This window comes from Piliocolobus tephrosceles, chromosome X, assembly GCF_002776525.5.
Source record: "Piliocolobus tephrosceles isolate RC106 chromosome X, ASM277652v3, whole genome shotgun sequence".
NCBI lineage: Eukaryota > Metazoa > Chordata > Mammalia > Primates > Cercopithecidae > Piliocolobus > Piliocolobus tephrosceles.
In genome coordinates, this window is record NC_045455.1 from 4,973,353 (window position 1) to 4,998,508 (window position 25,156).

Here is a 25,156-nt window from a genome sequence, read left to right on the forward strand (position 1 = left end):
CGAAGGAATGAAGCATAAGAAAGCACTGCAGAAATTATCCAGAATGAAGCACAGAGTGATACAGGATGGAAAATGTAAAATAGAAATTACAGGAGCAGAGAGAACCAGAAAGGACAGCAAGCATCTAAAGCAAATCTCAAAGGAAAGGAAGAAAAAATAAAGGAGTGGGGAACATTCACAAGGATCATGGCCAATAATTTTTCAAACTGGTAAACGCATCAGATGATGTGCACATCAGAAGAAGCCTTAAGCAGTATTAATTTTTAAAAATTAGTATCTGGGGTTACTTTGGTAAAACTAGAAATATAAACCTACCCACCCCCGCATACACAGATGCACAAAGCAACATTTATTCACCCATTTTATCACATATTATGTGTGAATGATGGTGCCAGGACTTATGAGCATAACGTTGCTGAAGTCAGGGTCCCAAATCTTATAATTTGTGCTTTATTGGTGATAATAGGAATGTAACGAATAATATATATGATGAAGTCCACAACAGAGATACACACAGAGGATGCTGACATTCAGAAGTGGGGTGGGAGGACTACCCGTGCCTACAAAGGACAGGGAAAGGCATCGGAGGGAGCTACAAACGACAGAAGGTCCTCAAGATGAGTTTTCAGAATGAGAATGTTTTCTGGGTGGAGCAGGAGAATCCAAGCAAAAGAAAGAGTATACCAAGGCATTCTTCTGTCCTTCATTCACAAACATGTTTGGTGAGATGCATGGGGTGCATTTTTATTGGAAGGCAGAAGGCTTCTGGGAACTGGTAGAGGATTAACTTGAATGAGAATAGACAGAGATAGAAACAAAGAATTGTTAGGCAGACAGGAATGCCTGAGAGCAATGGTTTCCGAATTTTTTCCATCATCAAAACTTTAAATATGAATCATATAAATTCTAACATGCAAAAGAGGTAAAACAGCGGGTCAGATGGAAGAGCAGGTGGGGAGGCGTACACATGTGTGCGAGGCTGTATTTACAGGGGAGCCCGGCGAGTCAAACATCCTCCTCTCATGACTGCAGTTTCTCTGGGAGTGTCTTTATTGGATTCATTTTCATTCACAGGTATTTTACACTTCAGTAGTACCTTTAGAAGAACTATTTCTATTTATCTATTTAATCTCAACTGTTACAGCTCATGCATATGTGATATTTTCATTTTTGCATATGTTTACTTTATAACTCAAACTTTACTAAAATACAGTATTAGAGCAAATGCTTTCCCATTGGTTTATTTATATTTGATTTTTCCAGGTGGACAAACATATTATTTACGAATAGTGGTATTTATAGTCCTAACTATCTTGGTAATTTTTATTCATTTCTTTTCTTTTCTTTTGTTGATTAAAACTTAAGGGTCAACGCTAAAAAGATACTGAGTTTATTTCACAACCAAAGGTGGTATCTCCTTGGGAACTTAGCATAATTTTTTGTGCGTGTGAAAGACTCCTTTTACTTCTAATTTAAAATAAGATTTGGGAAGTGACATTTGTCATCCTTTTGGCACCTTTTGAAACGGCTGATTGACTTTTCTTTTTTAATTTATTGATGTAATATATACTAAGACTTAAATTTCCAATGATTGATCATTGAGTATTTAATGGACTGCTAGATTATATTTGCTGTTTTATTTATGCCTCTATCTTTGTAAGTCAAATAACCATCTATTATTGATATATCTCTTCATTTCACGGTGTCATAGACAGACTGGATTTTTTAATTAAAAAATTGACAATGAGAACAATTTAAAAATACAGAAAACTATAGAGACAGCCAATGTCATTCTACAATAGTGTGAAAACAGCAACACTGAGCTCTATTTACTTCAGTTTTACTTTTTACAAATAAACTTCACAGATAAACTTAACAATTCATCTATATACATACACTCTTATCCCCTGATTTGGTGAAATAAAAATGATCAATTTTACAATATGCTTTCAGTCTATTCAAATTGTTTTCACATTATATGTGTACATACCTATGAAATAAATAAGATTATGGGCAGTAAAAATTATGAAAATGTTTTTTACAGTGCATGCATCATTCAGCAAATTGCTTTTTGTTAACCTGACCTTAGGTTTATAAATCTATTCTTATTAATGCATATAGTTTAGGTTCATTTATTTGAAATATTTTAAAGTGTCACAATTATAATCAGATTAATTTACTCATTTCCCTAGTTATGATCATTTACTTTCTTTTCCTTTTACTTGCATGTTCAGGAGACGTGTCAGTGGAACGCTATGTACATTTTTTTTAATGCATGTGTGGGTTTCTCTATGAATGGATTTCTCAAACACAGTGCAGCTGCCATGTGAGGTTGTATAGCTCTTTGCAGTGGGGTCCTCCCATGGAAGGCTGGACCTTGTGCTTCACCCACTAGATTCTGGAATTCGACTCCACCCACTAGGTTGTGAGTTGTGACAGCCAAAAATATCTCCAGGCATTGCCAGGTGTGCTCCATGGAGTAAGACCAACCATCATATGTACGATGGTGTGTTATGCACATTTCCAACTTTACCAAATATTGCCACTGTTCTTCAAATTAGTTGTACTAATTTAAATCCTCATTAGGAGTGTGTGTGTCTGTTTTCATATTACCTGATTTTTGTTATTACTGAAAATATTTTCATTGTGAAATGATCATTATTCTTTCAATTTCTAAATCCTTCATTATTTGTGGGAATATGTATCTTTCCAGATATGTATTGGAACTTCAGGTTTTCACATGTGCATATGCTGCTGTCTGGAAAAGGAACCAAGGATGTCCTCATTCTTTAATGTTTGTAATGGTTTAAACAGTTTTGTATTCTTTGAAGATTTAAAAGTTCATGTGTAGGAACTTCTTGAGTTTGGCTCCTTCAGGATGGACACAGTCTTGGTTTCTTCTACGTTATTCACGCAATTTGATTTTTTAAAAATTTCTTTTACAGTTAATTTTAGATCTGCAGAAAGCATTTCTATTTATTCAGTATCAATGTATATGTGGCTATACCTTTTGTTTTCATTACCAATTATCAACATTTAGTTTTCTAGTGACTTTGTTTACTTTTACTTCTGTATTTAGTTTCTAATTTTATTACCTTGTGGAGGGAAAATATGCCCTGTACAATTTCTGATTTTGTAAATTTATTAAACTGTAATCTATGATCTAAATATGGCCATTTTAAAAATAAGTGTACCGTATGTGTCTGAAATATAGTTTGATATGAAAGGTACAGATTTTGGTAAGAAGCTATTATTGGCTTACCTGCCATATCTTTGCTCATTATTTTACCTTTAGGCATTTTAAGCTCAAAATAAAATACAGCTTTAGGCCCATTCCCTTTCTATGAATTTTTATTTTACAGTATTGTGTGTGGTCCTTGACATAAACTATAAATGTACATATGAGTTCACATACTTCTTTTACCTAACAAATAACTCCATTCTTTCCTCTTTCAGTCATTTGTATATTTACTTCTTTATGTGTATCAGAAGTTAGTCTTTTCTTATATGTTGACTTCCACTGGACATGACTTATTCAAATGCAAGAATTCCATGTTGCTCCTCAGAGATAAAACACATGGCATCATGAATATTAATTACCATTATATATAATTATATATCCTATGCCATAACATATAATATCCTATATAACATTGCTATAGATCCCTAGCTAATAGACTACATCATGTAATATAATGACACAGTGCTGTAACCATAATGCCAGTAGCTGAATGGACGCCTGCATTTACAGGACACGTGATGGGGCGTCTGGCACTTGCCTTGTTGACCTTTCTGTGCCTCTGTCCTCGGTACACACTCTGTCACCTCCAGGCTGGTCCCATCCTCTCTGCCCATCTCTCCCTGTGGTCCAGCTTTCTCTCTTTCCCGGAAGCTGCTCCCATCCCTCTCTCCTTGTTTAGAAAGGAGAGAAGCCCCAGAAGGCAAGTGCATCGGCGTCTGTTGGAAGATGTGACTGGGAAACGCAGAGGAGAGCAGGAGATAGGCTGGATATGGAAGGGTAGAAGGTTCTACAAAACTCACCCTAGTGCTTCAGGCAGAGCCATTGCTGGGCAATTCCTGGCCCCTTTACTGAACTGTGTCTGGTGGAAATCAGTGTGGTGGCAAGAGATGGTGCAGCCTAGAGCGCACGTTCAGGCTCCAGGCCGGGTGCCGCGCGTGGGCCCGGTGATCTCTGGCACTCCAGAGTGCAGGTCTCTCTGCCTTGCATTTATTTCCTTATCTGCGGAGAGGGCAGGAAATGCCTGCCTCGTGGAACTGTCATGACGGCTCAGGTTAGTTGAATTCCTGTACAGGGCTCCACACCTCCAGGGCACGGGCAGGGGCAGGGCCATGTCTGTCCGTCTGCTTGGCATTTTCACACACTGCAGAGCATGTGGCATGTCTCCTGCCTCGTCTCAGAGAAAACTGTGTGAAATTTCAAAAATCATGTAAAATATAAATATACTTCCATGTCAGAAAGCCTTATTTGAAAATCAATCCAGTCATCTTGGGGTGTCTTTGGGTTTTCTGGGAAGCTCTAGAAGGGTGGCTCCAACTGCACCTAATTGGCCTGCAGCAGGGGTCTTCAGCAGGACATGTGAGAATCATGGGTGGTGAGTCCCAGTGCCCAGCTCATGCCCCAGGCCCATTATACCAGAGGCATCAGGAAGTGGAAGGCATCAGAGGTGTGACACTCAACAAGGGATGTTGAAAAATCACTCATTTAGAAAGATCATCCTTGCTGTTGGGTGGAGGACGGCAAATAGGAGAAAATATTCCAAATGCCGAAAATGCAACTATAATGCACTATTTACTACCACCTCACTTGGGAGCATCACTGGTATTTGGGGCTGGCACACTCATTTTCCCTAAGTGTGTTTTTTCCTGTGCTATATCTTCATCTGGGACAGTCTCTCTCTCTCTCTCTTCAGCTGCTGATAGATGCCTTCTCCTCCATTCACTTGGGAGTCATGCTATCCAAGACATGGCTCTGACGGAGGGCCACGCTTGTACCTTGTTGTCATGGTACACTCTGAGATCTGCACTGTGCCAGGGGCCTTTCCCATACCAGGACTCTAGAAATTCATTTTAGTATTTATAACACTTGACAGTGCCTGTGGCCTAAACAGAACTAAGTGCAATCTGAAAAGAAATTATTTCTGTGGTATTTTTTTTTAAGATGTTTAACACCATCTATTCAAAAGGAGCATTGATTGTGAATTGGATCAACTTCATCAGTGTTTTCACTGTTGATGATTTATTCTTCCAGTAAGGAAAGAGCCTTTCTTGAATTATCCCACCACCCCTGGTGAACGCCAATGGCACTGCTCTTACTTCTCTGCAAAAACTGCTTGAGAAAACATCACTCCTATTTCTCCTTTTTCATGTTAGCCTGATGGTCTCTAGATGACAGGTTCCACTCAAGCCCTCCAGTTCCTAGTGACCTTTTCATGCAGCCCTCGGCAGAGTCCTGTGTGTTCGTCTCTCTCTGGCTGGCTCCTGATGCCTGCTTTTCACTTCTCCTGCACCTGAGCACGATGCCTCCTTGAGTGCACCCGAGATTCTTCAGTTATATGTTGGAGACATTTCTCACATTGCAATTTAAGGCCTATATGCTATGACTTAGACTTTGAACAATTTGAATTTGAGCAACTTTAGAGCAGGGACCATCTCTTATTTTTTCATCTTCAGAAAGGAGCATTGTACTTCAAATACAATAGATAATAGCTACTATTTCAATGAAAGAGAAACAGTGAAGACTGCGACTCTGTGCAACAGACTCCTTGGTGTTGGTTGCCTCTGCAGCCTCTTGGATGGCTGGTCTTCTAGACACCTCCCTTTTTCTGGTCAGTACACACGTTGAAACATGTCGGTGTATTTCATTCTGGGAAGGCCTCTGTCAACACAGGATGTCTGAGTAGAAATCTGAAAATTAAGGACGTTCCCAAATGGAAGTCTGGAGGATGAGCCACGGAGCAGTTGGCTCTGAGTCTTTGTGGGGTCAGAACAAGGTGGCTGCAGTGGCATCCTGATGACAGTGGCAAGACTGGATGGGAGGCTCCAAGGGCCCAGGGGATGAGGATTAATTCTTTTCTATTGTCCAAGGGAAACACTGGAAGCCTTTAATGGGGGCAGGAAGGGGTCAGTGAGAGATCAAACTTCTACGTTAGAAAGCGCACTCTGAACCACTCAGTGGGGCATGACTTTTCATGGGGGCCAGTCAGTACCAGGGAGTCCAACAGGAAGGAATGAAGAATTTCAGGTGGGAGATGATGGGAGGGGAGTCCTGTACTGCAGCAGAGAGACAGAGAGATGTAGACAAGCTTGTTACATGTTCAGGAGGCAGAGCCAGAAGGACTTGCCAATGGGCTGGTGTGAGAGGAAGGAGGAGAGTCAAGAATAACATTCCAGATTTTAGCGTGAGTGGAGATGCCATTTACTGGGACAGGGAAGACTTGGTGGGGGAACCAGGTTCCTTAGGTGAGAAAGTCAAAATGTTCAACCCAAAGCTATTAAAGATTCACAGTAAAAAAATTATACCACTATTTAATTACTTGCATTTATAAATCGTATGATATGTACTTCTCTCTGGCCCCATCATCAATAATTTAAGACCATCCATGCTACCTCTACCATGAGGAAGTAAAAGGTGAGGTTCAGAGAGAGCCTGCAATGTGCTCGGCAACACAGGCACAGGCACAGGCATGGCGGAGCTCAGTTCAACTCTAGTTCATCTCTGTGACACTCTCCCCGATGGCCCCATTGTCACTCCTGAAAGCAAACACACCACAATGACTTCATTGTTTTAAAAGATAAGTTAAACATCTTAAAGGATGCCCACAGAGAGATACCGGGACTAGCGAGAGAGTGCCATCCTTTCAGAATCAAGGACACCCAAGTCACCCCACCTTCAACTTCCCTCGGCCCTGGGTGCCTCTGCATGATGCTCAGCTAAATCCAGAAAATGACCATGTGTACTTAATTCTGAACAACACAGTTGCAGGAAAACACGTGGGCCCATGAACTCCCACCTTCTATTCCCAGAAAGACAAGTACAACCCGTTACTATGTTGAAAATGAGTTTGTTTTAGACACCAGAATATATTTAAGAAGAGACGACACATTCAGAGCAACAAAATTCAGAAATCATGTATTTGCTGCCATGAATTAATGTGAAAAGGTTAAACTGAATATGTCAGGGTGTGGCCAACAGATGTAAGCTGAACAAAACCCTCTAGCCTGCACTGATAGCAGAAGATGTGACATCAGGAGTGAGTCGCCGTGCCATGCTGCGTTGCTGGGAAGACCCCCGTGGGTGTGCAGAGGCAACTCCCACTGTCTTCCTTTGTATAACAAGGAAGTGCCCTAGCTAGCTATACAGAGACTAAGTAATGGAAAAAAAATGCAGCACTTATAAATCAGTAAGTGGGGAACGTCTGGGAATATGGTTCTACTGAATTTGAATCTAAACGATTCCATTCGTACTCAGGAATCATGTATTCAATTACCTGACTTGAATAATGAGAATTTCTTCCTATTGAAGTTCAAGCATCATCGACCATTCCGACAACAGGGGTTGAGGGTGGCTCTCTCGGGCACTTTATTAAGGATGATTGCTCAGCAGGTTGTACTTGCAAAGGGGAAGGTACTCGGCCGATTTGGGAGGTGGGAAGCACAGTTAATGACTTCCCATGACTCAGAAAAGCAGGAGCTCAGCGCTGAGCTGTCTTGGAAGCTTCGTTTAGATTGGAGTCACAGGAAGAATGGTGTCACACGATGACATCCACATGGCTATATCACATCACTATTTCCATGGCTACAGTATCTTGTGACACTTTGCACATATTCTGTTGTGTCCAGCCGGGCAAACTGATGGGGCCAAGTATCCTACCCAAATGAATTTTTAATGTATACAAACATAGAAATTACTGGGCATATTTTAATGAATCTTTGGACTTTATGGCCCTAAACTGATGGTGGAAGATGGCAGAAACCCTTTTCTGTCTCTATGATTTTGTGAGGAAGCTTCATGGCCCAAAGAGTTCAATAGTAAAAAGATACCAATGTCAAAATGGAAAAAGTGAACAACATGAAATGTAACGGCCTATATAACAATGCCAATATGTCAGTTCCAAAATCAAAGCATGCAAATGCTGGCTGGGAAAAAAATGCTGGTCTCAGAATAATTCATGTAAAATATAAAATCTATGCATGCTTGTTGGTAAGGTTTACTATGACGTCATGGTGTGGCAGAATCACACAGACAAGCCAAAGACAGAAAAGCCAAAGTGCTCAGCCTGAATTCTGAGAATCCTGAATCTGCAAGAAAAACGAGACACTAAGAAGCAGAGGGCGAAGAGAGGTCTGCAGGCTGAGGGCTCCTGACCTGAAGCACCCCGGCCGCATTGGGGCAGTGCGAGCAGGAAGGCGAGGGCCCCAGACCGAGGTGGGTGGCGAGGTGCTAGCCAGCGGGTCGGCCACACCAGCCTGAGCAGGGGTTCCCTCTCCTTTCTCCTTCCTCACTGTCCAGGCAGCATCCACCATGTAGGACACCCCGCTACCCTTACCAGTCTGCCTGGACAGAGCCCTCCACTGCTCCAAACAGTGCTGGCTTCAGCTGTCCCCTTCCTCTGAAATAACTCTCCTCGTGCAGTGACTGCTAGCAAAAGCAGAGACTGAGTTATACTGCCTTCAGCTTATTACAAGTTCCTGTAACTGCTCCCTTCTCTCCCGTGTCCGAATTTCCCATTCCTATCTGTTTCCAACCATGTGCTGAGGTCATCCAGCATCTTGTGAGAGTGACGCCTTGGACCGGGACACAAGATGGATACACACACAGCCCCCACGTCTTCAGGGGCCCAGGCCTCTTCTTTCCTCCTTCCCTGTGACTGGCCCTTACACTAGGTACTCCTGTTCTTTTGTGGATCATTGCAAATACCACTACAAAATCTTTCACCTGCTTTTACAAATCAGGATTTGAAAGGCAATTTTTGTGTGTGTGTGTGAGATGGAGTCTCGCTCTGTTGCCCAGGCTGGAATGCAGTGGCATGATCTCGGCTTACTGCAAGCTCTGCCTCCTGGGTTCATGCCATTCTCCTGCCTCAGCCTCCCCAGTAGCTAGGACTACAGGTACCCGCCACCATGCCCGGCTAATTTTTTTGTATTTTTTTTTTTTTTTTAGTAGAGACAGGGTTTCACCATGTTAGCCAGGATGGTCTCCATCTCCTGACCTCGTGATCCTCCCACCTCAGCCTCCCAAAGTGCTGGGATTACAGGCGTGAGTCACCGCGCCTGGCCGAAAGGCAAATTGTTAAGTGTTTAAGGGAAGACCAGACAAAACCGTGGCTCTCACGCTCCTAGCATGTGACCAGGAGGTTCATGTAACCTCTCTTTGTATTTGCCTTTTCATGAGTAGCAAGGGGAGGAACCTGCTTCTACATTGGGCCGTGGACACAGGGAGATGACACACGTCAAGGTTTTGGTATAGTCTCCTTCCTAAACTCAGTGCTGAACAAATGCTGGTGATTGTCATTTTAATTACATGACTTGAAGCATTAGATTCAAAGTGCTAATTCCTATTATGGCATAGAAGGTAATTTTAGATTCCTGTGCATACACATAAACACACATTTTGTTTTTATTACAGGATTCTACCTAAATATCCACAATATGTTATCAACTCCAAAACCACCCATAACTCATACGACGTATGTCTGGTTTGAACCTGACAGACTCCACCTGAAGAGCTTGACAGATGACTAGTAGCAAATCGTGCATTCCAAATCTTACTGACTTCGCCATCTCTGATTAAATAAGCACTGGATTTTAGACGTAAAGGAAGTCTTTTTTTTCTCCTCTAGCTGGTACAGAAAATCAAAGCATTTTAAGCCACAAGAATGGAATTGTTTTGTGCCAGTGAAGATGTGAAAGAGGAAGTTTTACAGAAGTGTTCGATTGCTGCCTTTTTAAAGATACCTCTCAGCAGCATGGCCCTCTCTGTTCCTGTGCCATGAGGGACACACAGAGCTGAGCCCGGGGCTGGCGTGCAACCAGGCTCCGGCTGCCCCACCCAACAGGCCTCCCAGAGCTCTGCGGTCCTCTTTCCTCCTCTTTCCTCTCCTTTTGTCCATTCTCAGCCACCCTCACTTCAAAATGCTGGGTTGATTTTCATCAAAAGACCATTAGGTTTAAATCACTTAAATTCATAATTCCTCACAGCTACATGATGAATCCAAGTCCAGACGCCAGCTGATGTCCAACAAGAGATGGTGGACACGGTTCTGGGCAGAGCTGCACAGAGGCAGAGATGTACACTAGGAGCAAGACCAGACCCCACTTATTTTAAACCTCTAACTCCAAATCATAACTTCTGCATAACAATTACTATTCCAGTTATTCTCACATGACTCCGATGGGAAGGAGCCTTCTACACTAACAGTGACGATACTAGCCAGCCCTTCCCCTGTACTCATTTCGTCACTCACAACCATACTCTGAGGCTACTTCTGGCCTACAGATGACCAAAGGGAAGCACGAAGAGGTTGCATGATTTTCCCAAATCCCCCGCCAGGGAGATGTAGATCCTGAATTAAGTAAACTCTGTGCCTTCAACTAATAAGTCTGCTGCTTTTAGCAGTTCAAGCATAGTATCAATGAATACTCATAAATTGCAAAAGACAGTCAGTCACCCTATATTGAGGATATCATCTCTCTAAATGGCAGCAGTCACGGAAGATTCGATTTTATAGGCCTACACACCTAAAAGCTATGATTTTGCTAAAAGCTATTGATGTATATCAATTGATTTTTGCAATGTCCTATATCAATAGGACAAAGAAAAGCATTTTATCTTCAACTGTGCCACACGTATCCTATATGGCCTGCACGCTACAAAGGAAACCTCAAAGCTGGGGAGTGCATCTGGAACGCACTAAGAGAGCATTTTATGTGTCATGTGTAAGAATGGTCACCAATAGCCACTGTGTCAGCAAGGGACAAGACCAGGCTGGAGTAAATTTGGACTGGGATGTGGACCATGATCCACCCAGGTTCCTAGGAGCTCAGGCCAACTCACCCAGCAGGTCTGTCAGAAAGAGGTGGTCACTCCAGACCCAGGGGAAGGCCTGATGGACAAGGCAGCTTGGGGTTGCCTGGTACAAGTGGCAGGATGTCCTACCAGGTAGGAAGAGACTGGCAGGGAGGTTGAAAGAAAAAGAAACACTGACTACATCAGCTGAACAGTGAATACACTGGTAAGGCAGACAGGCTTGGTCCAGTGTGTGATGCTGTTTGCTACAGTCACATGGGCGGGTTTTGGAAAGAAGGAGACAGGTTCACACACACATGTGGAACTGTGCAGGTGTCCCTCTCAAATGGCAGTGGGGTCTCCAAGCAGATATTTGAGCCACGCTCTGCAACTTTCATTGGTCTATGAGGGCCACACCTCCAATGACCAGCAACATCACAACCATTGGCAAAGTCAAGCAAGTGTCCTCTAAAATCTGATGCTCTTTCACATCTCCAAATGGTTCATTATTTAAGATACAAAAAAATAAATTTGTTTTATTTATAAGGAATAAACAATGTTAAAGAGACAGAGACAGATGGCTGGGCACAGTGGCTCATGCCTGTAATCTCAGCACTTTGGGAGGCCAAGGTGGGCAGATCACTGGAGGTAAGGAGTTTGAGATCAGCCTGACCAACATGGTGAAACCCAGTGTCTACTAAAAACACAAAAATTAGCCGGGTGAGGTGGCAGGCACCTTAATCCTGGCTACTCGGGAGGCTGAGGCTGGAGAATCACTTGAACCTGGGAGGTGGAGGTTGCAGTGAGCTGAGATCACACCATTACACTCCAGTCTGGATGAAAATAGTGAAATTCCATCTTAAAAAAAAAAAAGAGAGTGAGAGAGAGAGACAGAAAGAGATGACAGAGAAAGAAAGAAAGAAAGAGAGAGAAAGAGAAAGAAGAAAAGAAAGAAAAGAAAGAAAAGAAAGAAAGAGGGAGGGAGGAAGGAAGGAAGGAAATAAAGAAAGAGAGAAAGAGGAAGGAAGGAAGGAAGGGGGGAGAGGCAGGGAGGGAGGGAGGAAGGGAGAAAGAAATAAAGAAATAAAGAAAAAGAGAAAGAAAGAAAAAGAGAGAGAAAGAGAGAGAGAAGGAAGGAAGGAAGGAGAGGGAGAGAGAGGAAAGAAGGAAAGAAAGAAGGAAGGAAGGAAAGAAAGAAAGGAAAGGAAAGGAAAGGAAGGAGGGAGGGAGGGAGGGAGGGAAGGAAGGGGAGGGGAGGGGAGGAAGGAAAGAAAGAGAAAGAGACTGAGAAAAAAAGGAGTGGAGCTAGAGGCAGAGGTCTATTTTGGAAGCAAATTCACAGCCTCCTTGTCCAGACACAGAAGCAGGTTTATTGATCATTTTAAGCAAACATTTGCCTGTGGTCCTTCAAAGTAAGGTAAGTCCTTAACTTGGTGAGAAACATAGTGACTTCCAAGTTTTCAGTCCTCAACAAGCTAGATTACACAGCTTATAGCCCCTTATTCTAAACTTATGAAGACAAACATGTTCTGAAATCCAGATTTTAAAAAGTGAATGTAGTGTTTATATCCCTGGTAGGTTTCAAGCAGTGTCCCCAGTCAAATATTTTAATTTGGGGGGAACCCCATATGAATACTCACAGAGAAATATGTAAGAATTATAAATACAGTTACATCGATCAAGTTTAGATTTTGCTGCGAAATAAGTTCAGGTTGGGTCATGTTTTTATGAGCACATGAGTCATACCCGAATGTCTGGTTTTCAGAACTTTTGGGAATTTGAAATTATAAGTAAGCAATCAAGGACATAGACCAACATGCTTTAAATTCATAATTTTATTTGCTCATAACAACCCTGAGAACATCTTATGACATTTAATTGCCTGACTGCAGAAGTGAGGCTGGAGTGTTTGACTCTCTCCCGACACAACAGGGACTTTCTCTTTTATACCCTGAAAGTAAATACACTGCTTGCACATCTAGCACCAAGCAAACATCTTTACTCAGCAAAGAACTGGTGTCACCTCACTGATGATCAACTCCATCCCTAAAGGAAGTGCTGAGGCAAGGAATGGAAAAGATGTCAAAGAACCAGTTAACTACAATTGCTTATGCCAAATTCCCCGTGGCCCAGGCATCTCTGTCGCCTGGCATCATTGGGGAGACTTTATTGGATGTGACAGAAAAGCAATATTTATTAAAGATTTTTGAGTTAGGAGGTTTTATAGTTAAATTGAAATTTAAAATATGTGAATCTGACCTGAGATTAAAGGGTAAGATTGAAGAGGCACAAAGGTAAGATGCTGTGCAGCGAGGGAAGGTGGGGTAGGAAGGGCCAAGCCAGGGCCATGGGACTGCATGGCAACACGCCAGCACCTGCCCTGCCTCGAGAGAAAAAGACACCATAGCCACAATGCTCGCGGCACCTCTTTTTACACACATGACTGGGAAAACAGCCTTGATCAAATAGGAAGTACAAGCGCCAGAAGCAAAACTTTGAAAAAAGCCTGAGTATCCGGAGGAAAAGTCAATTTCCGGCTGTCTTCCCCAGATCGTGACTATTTGGACATTGGTCTTAGGTTTTCATGTCAAAACAGAGAGTATACGTTTGAGTGTAATTTTTTTTTTTTTTTTCCCAAGACCGAATCTCACTCTTGTCGCCCGGGTTGGAGTACAGCGGTATGATCTTGGCTCACTGCAACCCCCACCTCCCAGGTTCCCACAATTCTCTTGCCTCAGCCTGCCGAGTAGCTGGGACTACAGGTGCCCGCCCCCACGTCCGGCTAATTTTTGTATTTTTAGTAGAGATGGGGTTTCATCATGTTGGCCAGGTTGGTCTCGAACTCTGGACCTCTGGTGATCTGCCTGCCTCAGCCTCCCAAAGTGCTGCGATAACAGGCATGAGCCATAGCACCCAGCCAAGTGTAAGTTTCTAAACAACACAGCTGGCCGTCACCTCCTCAGGGACAAACAGCATTAGCAGCCAGTGGCCAGGACTACTGGAGACAGGCCCTCCCTCTCTGCTGGGAGATGGGCCACTGGGCACCATCTCCGGCCTCCTGCCTTGCCTGACCTTGAGCAGGCTGCTACTTAGCCTCCAGGATTCAGTGTCCTCATTCATCAAACAGGAACAATATTAGTAACAGTCTCATAGAGTTATTAGAAGAATTAAGTGAGAATTAATTACTGAGTATGGTGTCTGACACTCAAAATTTTAGTGAAGGTAGTTTCTTGCTGAATTCTATATGCATGTGCAGTTGTGTGTGCATGTTTATTTATGGATTTATGTGTTTATTATGTGAACACACCCTCTTAATGAAGGTATATTTGATATATTTATAATTGGCTTAATGATGATCTATTTTCATAATAAAAATCATAATGATGCTACTATCGTCAAAAATATGAAAAAGAAAGGAGAAGGGTTAAGATGCTGATTTTAGCAAATAGTTCTCTTGCTGAAGTAGAGGCAGTTAAATTTATCTGTGATGCAAATTCCTTTACTGTATGGAATCATTTGAAAACTATTCATACAAATAATTGAGAATCGAACAGATTGAAGTTCAAACATCAACTCTGCCCCATGCTGGTTAGTTAACCAAGCAACCATAGCTCTCAGTCACTTCATCTGCAACATGGGGAAATCAATTATAATCTTCCACAGTTAGCATGAGCAAAGAGGAAATCTATGAGAAGTGCTCAATGACAGCTGTTATTAGCTTCAGAAGTATCACAAGGGAGACAACAAAACCAACAACAGCAGCCAAAACAAGGTGTCATCATATAACACATTTAACCATTTAAAAGTAATGGAGAGGTCTGAATTTTTGAGGTATATTCTGACAACAAACATAGGGCCTCTGTCCAAAATTCTCTTATGCTAGCTACTTAATGACATTGTGGATTAGGCCAATCACACTGCTGTCTTAACTTCATACAATATTTTTTAAAAAAATCTATACAAATAAAAGTCATGTGGAAATGCATTGCAATATTCATCTCTAGGCTTCATGCAATAGACCTTCATGCAATAGATGGTCCTGTATGAATAGCAGGAAACCAAGGTGATAAGTTTGGCCAGAGTTACCACTGCAGAGTGCTGAATGACTGGTACCCAGACTTACTGACAATTGCACTCTGACCTTCACCTGCTGGGCCATGCAGGGGAAAACACAGGGCCTCATGTTGCTCCTTGTTGATTAATGTTCAGCTCTCCCTTCCCCTTCCTTCTGTTAAATAGCTCCCATCCCTATGCAGGAGCCAAATGTACTTCTTCCTACTGTCCTTAACTTAGGAGCCCAGGATGGGCCTAAGACCTGGGCTGAGCCACCAAGATGGCCTCTTGACAGAGAGACAAGTTGCTCCTATGTTAGGGGAGCCTGGAGCAGCACGTAGTCACATTCTCTTCTGTTAGAAAACACATACAAAGTAAAACTGATGTTTGTGTCTGTGCACGCATGCGTGCGTGTGCCATGTGCATGAGTGTGGCAGAGAGAGAAGCCACCTTTGAGTTCCTGCATCTTGCGTCCCTGTGGTAAACATAACCTCTGCTCTCTTCAGCTATGCCATCATTTCAGCACTCCCCCTTTTTCTTTTTCTTTTTTCTTTACATGTGTTAGAGCTGGGAATCTAACACTACCAATCAAAAAGTTCTGATGAACAGAAACTTGAAACCAAGCATACCTTAGTTTGAAATCTACCCCTGTCATTTACCAAATATTCCAGCTAAACATCCTTGAACAAGTGATACATCTGGCTTCTGATTTATTTTATATAACATAAAGAACAGAAGGTAGGATGGAAGCCACTGACCCAATTCCTCTCGTTCTCATTTCATAGTGAAATGTCCTTGCTAACTTACATAGGTAGTCTAAGCACTCATATAATGGCTACAGTTAGTTCTAAAACATTTGTGATCTTCTAGATTAAAATAAAGACCTAGCGTAGTTTGTTTCTATGGTCTCAGTGACACAAGGAAATAAAGACAGTGATTGCCATCTTGTGGGCAGCATTGCTGTGGAGACAATTTAGGGATAAAGTCAGCAGGGCCTGGATTCAGATCTTGGCTGCTGGGTGACATCTCACTATACAATACAGACACAGCCTTGCACCCTCTGCTTAGCTGTGGATGAAGATTCAGTGAGTGAACAGAGACAAACACTTCAGAGAGCGCCTGGCACGTGGGAAGTACCCCATGAACTGCGCTGATCATGACTGTGACTCTGACTGTCACTTAGGTTATTAATAATGGAGTCTGCGAGAATCTGATGAAAGCGCCTCCTGTCTTGAACTTTTGTCTTGGGAGCACCTTCAAGCTACTTACTAAGTAAATAGCTTATTATATCACAAAATTATGAAGACTCACCTCCACACAGCACTTAAGTTTTCCCTTACCTCTTTTTAAACATTATGTGACACTCGCAGATTAGGTTCACTGTTCATAATAAGCCCTTAGCAGAAACCAAACCTTCACGGGAGCTGCTTGCCGTGACTTCCCTGTGACAGGTACAGCTCCCAGCAGGATCACAAGTTCAAGCTCGCGATGACTCAGCTTTTCCTTTCATGGCCACACGGGTTAGAAACAGGTCACAGGCTCTGAATCAAACACTGCTTGCTTTCAACTTAGCACTCAAAATCTGACCTTTACTGACAAATGTTATCCTGCAGCATCACAATCATTTCCACCATTCATCAATACAAAAGGAGATTTGGAATAACTTTTTGGATTTAGGAACCTAGCTTTTCTGGGACTAAACCCATCTAAGCTGTTGAAAGTATGCTGAAGATAAACAATGAATGACTATTTCTGGCTTTCATTAAATCTCAATTCCCCAAAGCAGAAATTACATTCGCTCCCCAAATGTAATGTTTGTATGATATACAAAGGGTAAGAAAAATCGAAATAGTCCTTGTAAAACAAACAGCTGGAGATGAGGGGGTTACAGGGAAGCAGTCAATATAGGAAGAACCGTAAGTGAAAAAGAAACTTTTGGTGACTAGCATTTGTGTTTGTGTTTCTTCATTTTTCTATTTTTATTTTAATTTCTTGGTTTGGATTTTTGTTTTGTTTTGTTTTTCTCGTCTGACTTTATGGAGAGCTCGCCATCTTGTGGAATTCCAGATCCATGCAGTCTTACTGCCACAGCTCAAAATACAGAAACCTAAAGACTTTTTTTCTTGTTGTTTTAATAATCTGTGGAGGAAGATGCTTATGCAAAGTGTTATAAATACTGTTTTCATGCAGCTAAGCCTTAGGAGGTGATGTCTATATCTGTATCACTTATATTCTAAAGTTAGGCACACGTCCTATCTGCTGTTTCTAGATATCATTCCTATGTTACAAACAAGAAAGTAGTTTTACATTCATTGTAATGCTGAAATAAACCTCCACAAATTTTCATGTGATACTTTCAACATTTTTAGTTCTAAAAACAGAGTCAAAGCTAAAGAGCACTTTTGTAGCTTTAATGATAAAAGCGAATTACAGGCCGGGAACAGTGGTTCATGCCTGTGATCCCAGCCCTTTGGGAGGCTGAGGTGGGTGGATCACTTGAGGTCAGGAGTTCGAGACCAGCCTGGCCAACATGGTGAAACCCTATCTCTACTAAAAATACAAAAATTAGCTAGATGTTGTGGCATGTACCTGTAATCCGAGCCATTCAGTAGGCTGAGACAGGAGAATCGCTTGAGCCGGGGAGGCGGAGGTTGCAGTGAGTCGAGGTAGCACCACCGCACTCCAGCCTGGGCGACAGAGTAAGACTCCAAAGGAAAAAAAAACAGAAATTACGGCAATGTTTTCTTCTCTCTGGAGGTCTAATCACATAAGATGATAAGTACTGAATATGCCTTTAGCTCACAGTTACATATGCACGTATATTTTATTTTGATTCATGTATCTAGTGAATTCTGAGCAAAGAAGAGAGAGAATGAATTTGAAAGAAGGCAGCTTGTAATTTCTGTAGTGTTTGCTTTAGGACTTAGTGTACTTCATCCAAATTCCACTAAAAGCTGCACTGTGGAACGAGTGAGTCAGCAAAGAGATGCTGTGTTCATGTGATCGATCACATGTAAGCTGGTGTATTCTACATAATAGGAATAGCAATATTATTTTGAAAAAATCCGACAAGTAGATGTGACAATAATAATGCCATCCTTAATAATAGTAGATATACTACATATAATATAGTGTATATAATACATGTATTAACAAGAGTAGATATACTATTAACAATAGTAGATATAATTATCTACTTAATCCTAGTAGATATACTACATACATGTAGAATCAGGCAGCCCCCAGAACCACAGCAGATTCATAGAGGCTCCAGGGACACCTCGTGGTCAGAACAAATTTATAGACAAAACAAGGGAAGTGCCGTAAAGAAATCAGCAGGGAGGTACAGAAACAGCTGGATTGGTTACAGGGTGGTGTTCGCTTTATTTGAACAACTGAACACTCAGCAGTCTATCAGTGGTTGAAGTGTGGCCTCTGGGATTGGCCAAGACTTAGCTATTGCTACAGGCACATACGCCTAAGTTGGGTTTTCAATCTTGTCTGCCTATTAAGCTAGGTTATAGTTCGTCCCCAAGGACTCAAATATAGAAGCATGGAGTCCTCCTCCGGCCATATTTCGTTTGCTTTAACATATCATATTAAGCATTTTATGAATAGCAATATCACTTACCTATGAGTACCAATTTTAAGGAAGGGATTCAGAAGGATTATCAGTTTGTGAAAGGTTAGAAAGCTGGCAAATTCAGGTTTCTATTTCTAATTGTGAGCAAGCCAAATGGTTTCCAAAACTAAGGAACTTAATACTCATAATTATGAAACAAAGATTCAACACCAACCTAAATTTAAACATTAAACAAATATGAACTCCGCAAACCTAACCAACATTGTAAAAGTGAGAAGATGCACCAACATTATAAATGTGAGAAGACCTGCATAATATAAACCACAAAAATACTGCGATACATACTGTATTATAACTTGAAAAACAGCTTGCTTTACCGTTAAAGTTTTCCTGTGAAATTGTCATTGTACAAATGCTCCAACTGATGTCTTCATGGATCTGGAGGGTGGTGGGTGGTGAATATTTTCATGGAAAATGTTGTTTTGCACCCAGTAGATAGTTATGATACATTTTAATAAAGTAACTGCTTTGTTCAAGAGAATTGAATTATTCATGATCTTCCTAAGTTCTTTCCTGTTGGAACTCCTCATAAAGTCACCCCTGACTGTCTGACTTTCTAAATAGCCTAAGTGACTCCAAACTCTTTTTTGCAAAGAGAAATGAATGTCAGAATTGAAGCTCCACACAGAAATCCTTGTTTTCTCCCACACACTCACACACTTCAAATGACTCATCCAAACCACAGATCAAGAAGTTAAACTGTTTATTTAAATTACAGATTAGATTATTCCTTTTTCATCATCAGTGGCCATATGTCTACAGTGCCAAGCACATACCCACATGCACACACACAGATACACACACAGACACAGATGCACTCTAAGCTACGTATCTGCTTGAGGCTTTGAGTTTTTGCTCGTTAGAAGGATTGGGAGCAGAGAAACCCAAAACTCTTCTTTTCCTCACAGGCTATCTCTCAACCTGCAATCCCTAGAATCCAGTGAGCTGCTTCCCCCCAGGGTCAGCATGTTCCATTAGCGATGTTCAAGGTAGAAAAACACAAAGGTAATCTCAGGGGATGGGTTTTGTCCATACTGCTGCTGCATAAAAGGGATTCACTTGAGTACAGCTTCTTCATGTCTCTGGCTTTGATTGCCTCCTTTACAATATGAAGGGATTTGATTTAAAATATTTCCAATGTCCTGGAAGCTTGGAATTTTTATATTTCTATCACTTTTGCCTGGGTTACCATACTTTAATATTAGCACTTTCTTCTAACTTTCTATTGCATTTTGGGAACAGAAAACCCTAAAATAGTCTTTCTTTGTAAATAAAACACAATTTTGATAAGGCCTTTTACACTTCTTAACTACTTTCCACCTACGCAACATGACAAACCATATCCATAGCCTTGGATGCCTTCACTGAAATTTAATGAGAGTAGTTAGTAATGTGACAGTAAATTAGGCCAATTCAGCCTCTTCCCCTGAGTGTACCTGCACCATCACTCAGCCCTCACAGCAGTGGCGGGACAGAGGTTGTCTTATAATTTCTCCAAGCAGTTCTAGGTGTTCAGTCTCACACTGGCTCCATCACGCTGCAAAGTCCCTCCTCTCTCCAGCGCCCTCCTGACACTCCTGCATCTCCACCCTGCTGTCTCAAAACCAGCAGGACTGGTTCTCTGGCCACTCTTCTCCTCCCCAGCACCCTGGTTCCCTCCGAGCCTTGTCACGATGTAAACGGCACAATGACACCATGTGTTGCTCAGGCCACAGTCACAAGAATCATTCTTGATCTCTTTACCTTATATCCCTCGCTCAGTGCATCCATCAATCCCGACCTTCCTACCCTTCAGAGTGTCACCCATGTTTCCCCATTTCTCATCGCCTGCACCACCACCACCATCAGTGCCATCACCACCTCCCCACTACCATACCAGGAATTTAGCTCTCTGTTTCCAGCTGGGAATACCACAGGGACATCTCCACAGATGCAAGTCACCTTCAAAGTGAAAACCAATTCCCTTGCATACTCAAAACCCCAAATCACTTCCAGAAACTCTGAAGGAAATCTAAATTTCTGACCATGGCTGTTCTTTTCATGTTGTCTCTATTATCCTCCCTCTTTCCCATACAACTCTAATCTCAGCTCCTGGGCTTCATGTTGTCCCTCAAACATTGAGTATGTTTCCTCAGGCCCCTTGTACTCTTCCATCTCCCTTGGACACCACTTCAGATCTGCGAATGGCCTTCTCTGGTGTCTCTACCACAGGTACCACCTGGTAGGAGGCTCTTGATTAACCTGTCTAAAAGCAGGACACCCACCTGCTCTTCGGTTCTCCAATCCTGATTTATTTTTCATCATATCACCTCGACTATTACCAACCTGTTTATTAATGTCTCCCCAACCAGAATATAATGGCTTCAGATAGAGAAACAGCACAGCAGAGCAGAGAGAACTAGAGATATATATTTTTTTGCAGGCTTAAAGCAGCCTACGTGTGTACTCAAGGGGTGCTTGTTGGGGAAGCCCCCCGCCATTTGTTCTCTCAATAATCACTTGGCCTTAACCACTGTCTTGACTACATGCAGGTAAGTGAAGAAACCCTTCTGTGTGGGCGGGGGGGGGGGGGGGGGGGGGTATGTTTTCTCCCATAGCATCCTTTATTTTTCTCACAAAAGTTCTCCTAATATTGTGCAAACTCACACCATTCCTCTAGACCTAATAATAAACGCCCAATAAGCCATAAATCAGGTATCAGCAGGTATCTGAAGTCAATCCACATGTCCCTCACAGTCTAGTTCCCACATCTCCTGCCACTGAATTGAGTTTGGATCAGAATCCAATTCTCTCTTGCGCTCTTCTCCCACCAACTTCTCTTCTGAACAGGGTTCATTCCCCATATTGTTTCTTGTTCTCATCCTAATGCAAATCTGGACCAATCCCTGTGGCGGAGATGCACTAAACCAGTCGGTTAGCAGAAGTGCAACATTGCGAAAACATTTTTCACTCACTGTCGATATGGCCCGTCACTCCCATCGTTCTCGTATGACCAAGGCATCCTAATTTTAACACAAGTGCTTTCTGCCTCCAGTAAAGGAAATCAGCCCCTCAGGTTATGTGTGCTGTGCACCTCAATCCATGATAAACCTTCCTCCACCAATGAATAATCATACTTACTCAAATAATATTGCCCATTATCTCAAAACAGGGCCATGAATTAGGAATGTAGAACTAATGTTATAGCCAAAATACTTAAAAGGAGTACAGGAGTTTATATATGCATAAGTTTTTTTCTGATCTGAAAACTAGTAAAATATAAATATAAGTCTGTTCACACACATACAACTTCACCCAAACTTTCAACAAACAGTTGGAACCTTGTTATGTGGATGGTTTCAACCTAACAGTATCCAACAGTTATCTTTTACTCACCGTTTTGTCTCTGAAAAGTAAGAAGATAATTTAAGACTACCAAATTACAATCACAATTTGAAGGCATAGCTTTTAGATACAAAATACTTAGTTACTCACCGGTGTGCACATAAATTATTAAGATGAAGTCCATATTTTTCTTCAGCAGATAACCCATCCATCAACAAGTAGAAAATGAGAAAATTGCTCTGGCCAAGAGGTTGTGAAACAAGTCTGGATTTCTCTAGCAAATATGTATAAATTCTGGCTGGTTGGGAAAAGAAAAGTAATTCTGTTAAATGGCAGAGTATTCATTTCATTTCCATAAATTAACACATATTAATTAATTACAACAGATACAAGGACTGTTGATTTTTCCCTTTCCCATCTATTTACATTTTATTTTATTGTCATTTTGCATTAGCTAGGACTTTCAATATGATGCTGAAAAGACGTGGTTGAAAGGGACATCCTTCCTCGTCCCATATCCAACAAAGAACTTGGTGCACAAATATAATCTGGAACAAGATTTGCTCTTGCCTGTAACAAAGGCTTTGAAATAAGCTTTGGAATTTTCCTCATTAATATCTCACTGTTTGAGAGTCCCGGCCATGTTGGTAGGGTGGATATTAACATACACTGCTCAAAAAGTGCTCCACTGAAGGCACTGACAAGCATTCCCCGCAACGAAATCAGGTTTATCTCCCTGGCCACACTATGAAGGCCCAGGGAGATAGACCATGGTCCCTCACTGCCAGAAACACCAGAAGAAACCCACTGCAGCAAAGGAAAATGCAATGTGAATTCACACAGATACAGTTTAATATACAGAATGTATTTGAGGATGAGGTAGATGAGGTGTCTATAAAGTAACACAGGTCCAGTGTGAACAGTGTGCAGTCATCTTCTCCTTTTATTCTGACCACACGCAGTAATAGGACTACTATCTAATGTTTATTTAGCCCTCTGTTTTCAAACCATTACAAAATAAAATAAAATATAACCCAACTCATAAATATAAGGTGTTGAAATTTATTTGATAGTAGTTGATTAACAAGGCCAAAAAGATGCAATATGGTAATCACAGCCTCAGTTTTGCTTTACATATGAAGGTCGGCAATTCAGAAGCTAGAATTGGTTAAAATTATGACTGTATGTTTAGCTTGCTGCAAATTTCATTGTTTCTGGAGCATTAAAAATTAATATAGGTTTATTTTTATCATTATGAATAATCAGATTATGTATTTTAATTTAATTTAATTTTTATTTATTTATTTATTTACTTTTTGATTCATAGTCTCACTCTATTGCCCAGTCTGGAGTGCAGTGGCATGATCGTGGCTCACTGTAACCTCTGCCTCTCCGGTTCAAGTGATTCTCCTGCCTCAGCCTCCTGAGTAGGTGGGACCACAGGTGTGTGTCACCACACCAGCTAATTTTTGTATTTTTAGTAGAGATGGAGTTTTGCCATATTGGCCAGGCTAGTCTTGAACTCCTGACCTCAAATGATCTGCCCACCTCAGCCTCCCAAAGTGCCGGGATTACACGGGTGAGCCACCACGCCAGACCTGTACTTCAATTTTAAATGCAAATGTGAATTATTACAATTTTCCTCTTTGAAGTAAGAATCCAATATCGATATTATTTGGGTGAGGGGTGTTAAAGAATGGCAGTTCTTAGAAAGGCAAATGGTTATAATTATCTCATACATTTGAACTTTTAAAAAATCTCATGTAATGAATTTGCTAAGCATTATTCTAAAGTCCAGCCACTAAAAGCAAAAATGTGGTGTCTCCCAATTTAATTGTATGCAGCAAATCTGTTCTAACAACTAGAACCACTATTTACAGTGCCTTCCAATGCATTTAGTAAGTGGTCAATTTAGCTAATCAGAATGATTATCAGAGTTTTTTAAATTTCAAATTTAATATCCCTTAGTACGGTAAGTTGTCTAAAGAGACAAGTTTGGGAAAAGTCGCCAGGAGGGCATAAAGAAAAGGTCTTTCAAAATACCCCTTTCACTGGTGACAGAAAAGCCCCAAGGTGATGGTAAAATTAGAATGGGAGTGGTATCAAGTCCTGAATTAGCAATAAACCTCAGTGGATGAACACGTGTGCTCGAATGTGTGTGCACAGGTATCCATGAAAATCAATTAGGTGGTAATTTCAAGTTAAGTTTTAAACACTTTTTTTCTTTTTTTCCTCCTTAAATTCTTCGCTGGAAACATTTTCTATTTAATATTAATAATATTCATCTTGAATTAATTTACTACTCAAGAGGATATTCTTTAAAAACCTAAAGACATTTTAAATAAAATTATCTTCCTTTTGTTCCTAACCTTTAGGCATGAAATACCAGATGAGAAGGGAGAATGAAACAGTCATCTCGCTACCATTCTTGGAGAAATGGTTGGCTAACCCCCAGCTATCCCAGCCAATATGCAAACTCTGCTTGAAGCAGTATTCAAAACTAATCAAATTCCACATCATGGAGTCACTTTGATATCTTTCATCTAAATTCAAAAACAGTGTAATTATTAATCAACCTGGTTAGCTCATCTCCAGCAGTGAATAAAATTGCTGTGGATTAGCAGAATTCTGATCAGCAGGGTTTCAAAATATGTATACATCTTGAGTGAGCTTTTAGATGGAAGCAAACACAAGACAGCCCAAAATTCAAATTGCCATGAAACTCTAATATTCCTTCAAATGGAGAAATGCAGACTTTTTGTTGTGTCTGAAATGAAATGGTAAAAATGGAAGGAGGATGATGGGCTTCTAAGGTAAACAGGTTTAAGGACACATTCATGTAAGTGTTCATACATAGAGAGAAACATTCTATTAACAGTTCTTGACTTATCAAGACTTCTATGTTTTAAAAGCTCTTTTATGTATGAAATACTTTTGACTAGAAACATTCTTGTAATTCTCTACAAGTGTCCACATATTCATATATGTATTCCAAAAAGTTTTGGTGCTGAAAAAATATATGTTTGCAGATTATATGTAACATAAAATGCAATAAAGTACTTCATAGGGCTATACAGCTTTTGTTCATTATGAAAAAAAGTGGGGGAAAT

General features: G+C 41.2%; 1 protein-coding gene across 2 annotated transcripts in view; it reads right to left on the minus strand.

Annotated features, from left to right (window-relative positions):
- MYO16 (myosin XVI) overlaps positions 1 to 25,156 on the minus strand; it is a 626,143-nt gene that overhangs the window by 288,966 nt on the left and 312,021 nt on the right. For both annotated transcript variants that reach the window (XM_023217640.2, XM_023217641.2), the window contains exon 16: positions 22,197 to 22,344. In XM_023217640.2, coding sequence (XP_023073408.1) covers positions 22,197 to 22,344 — 148 coding nt within the window. The remainder of the gene's footprint in view (positions 1 to 22,196; positions 22,345 to 25,156) is intronic.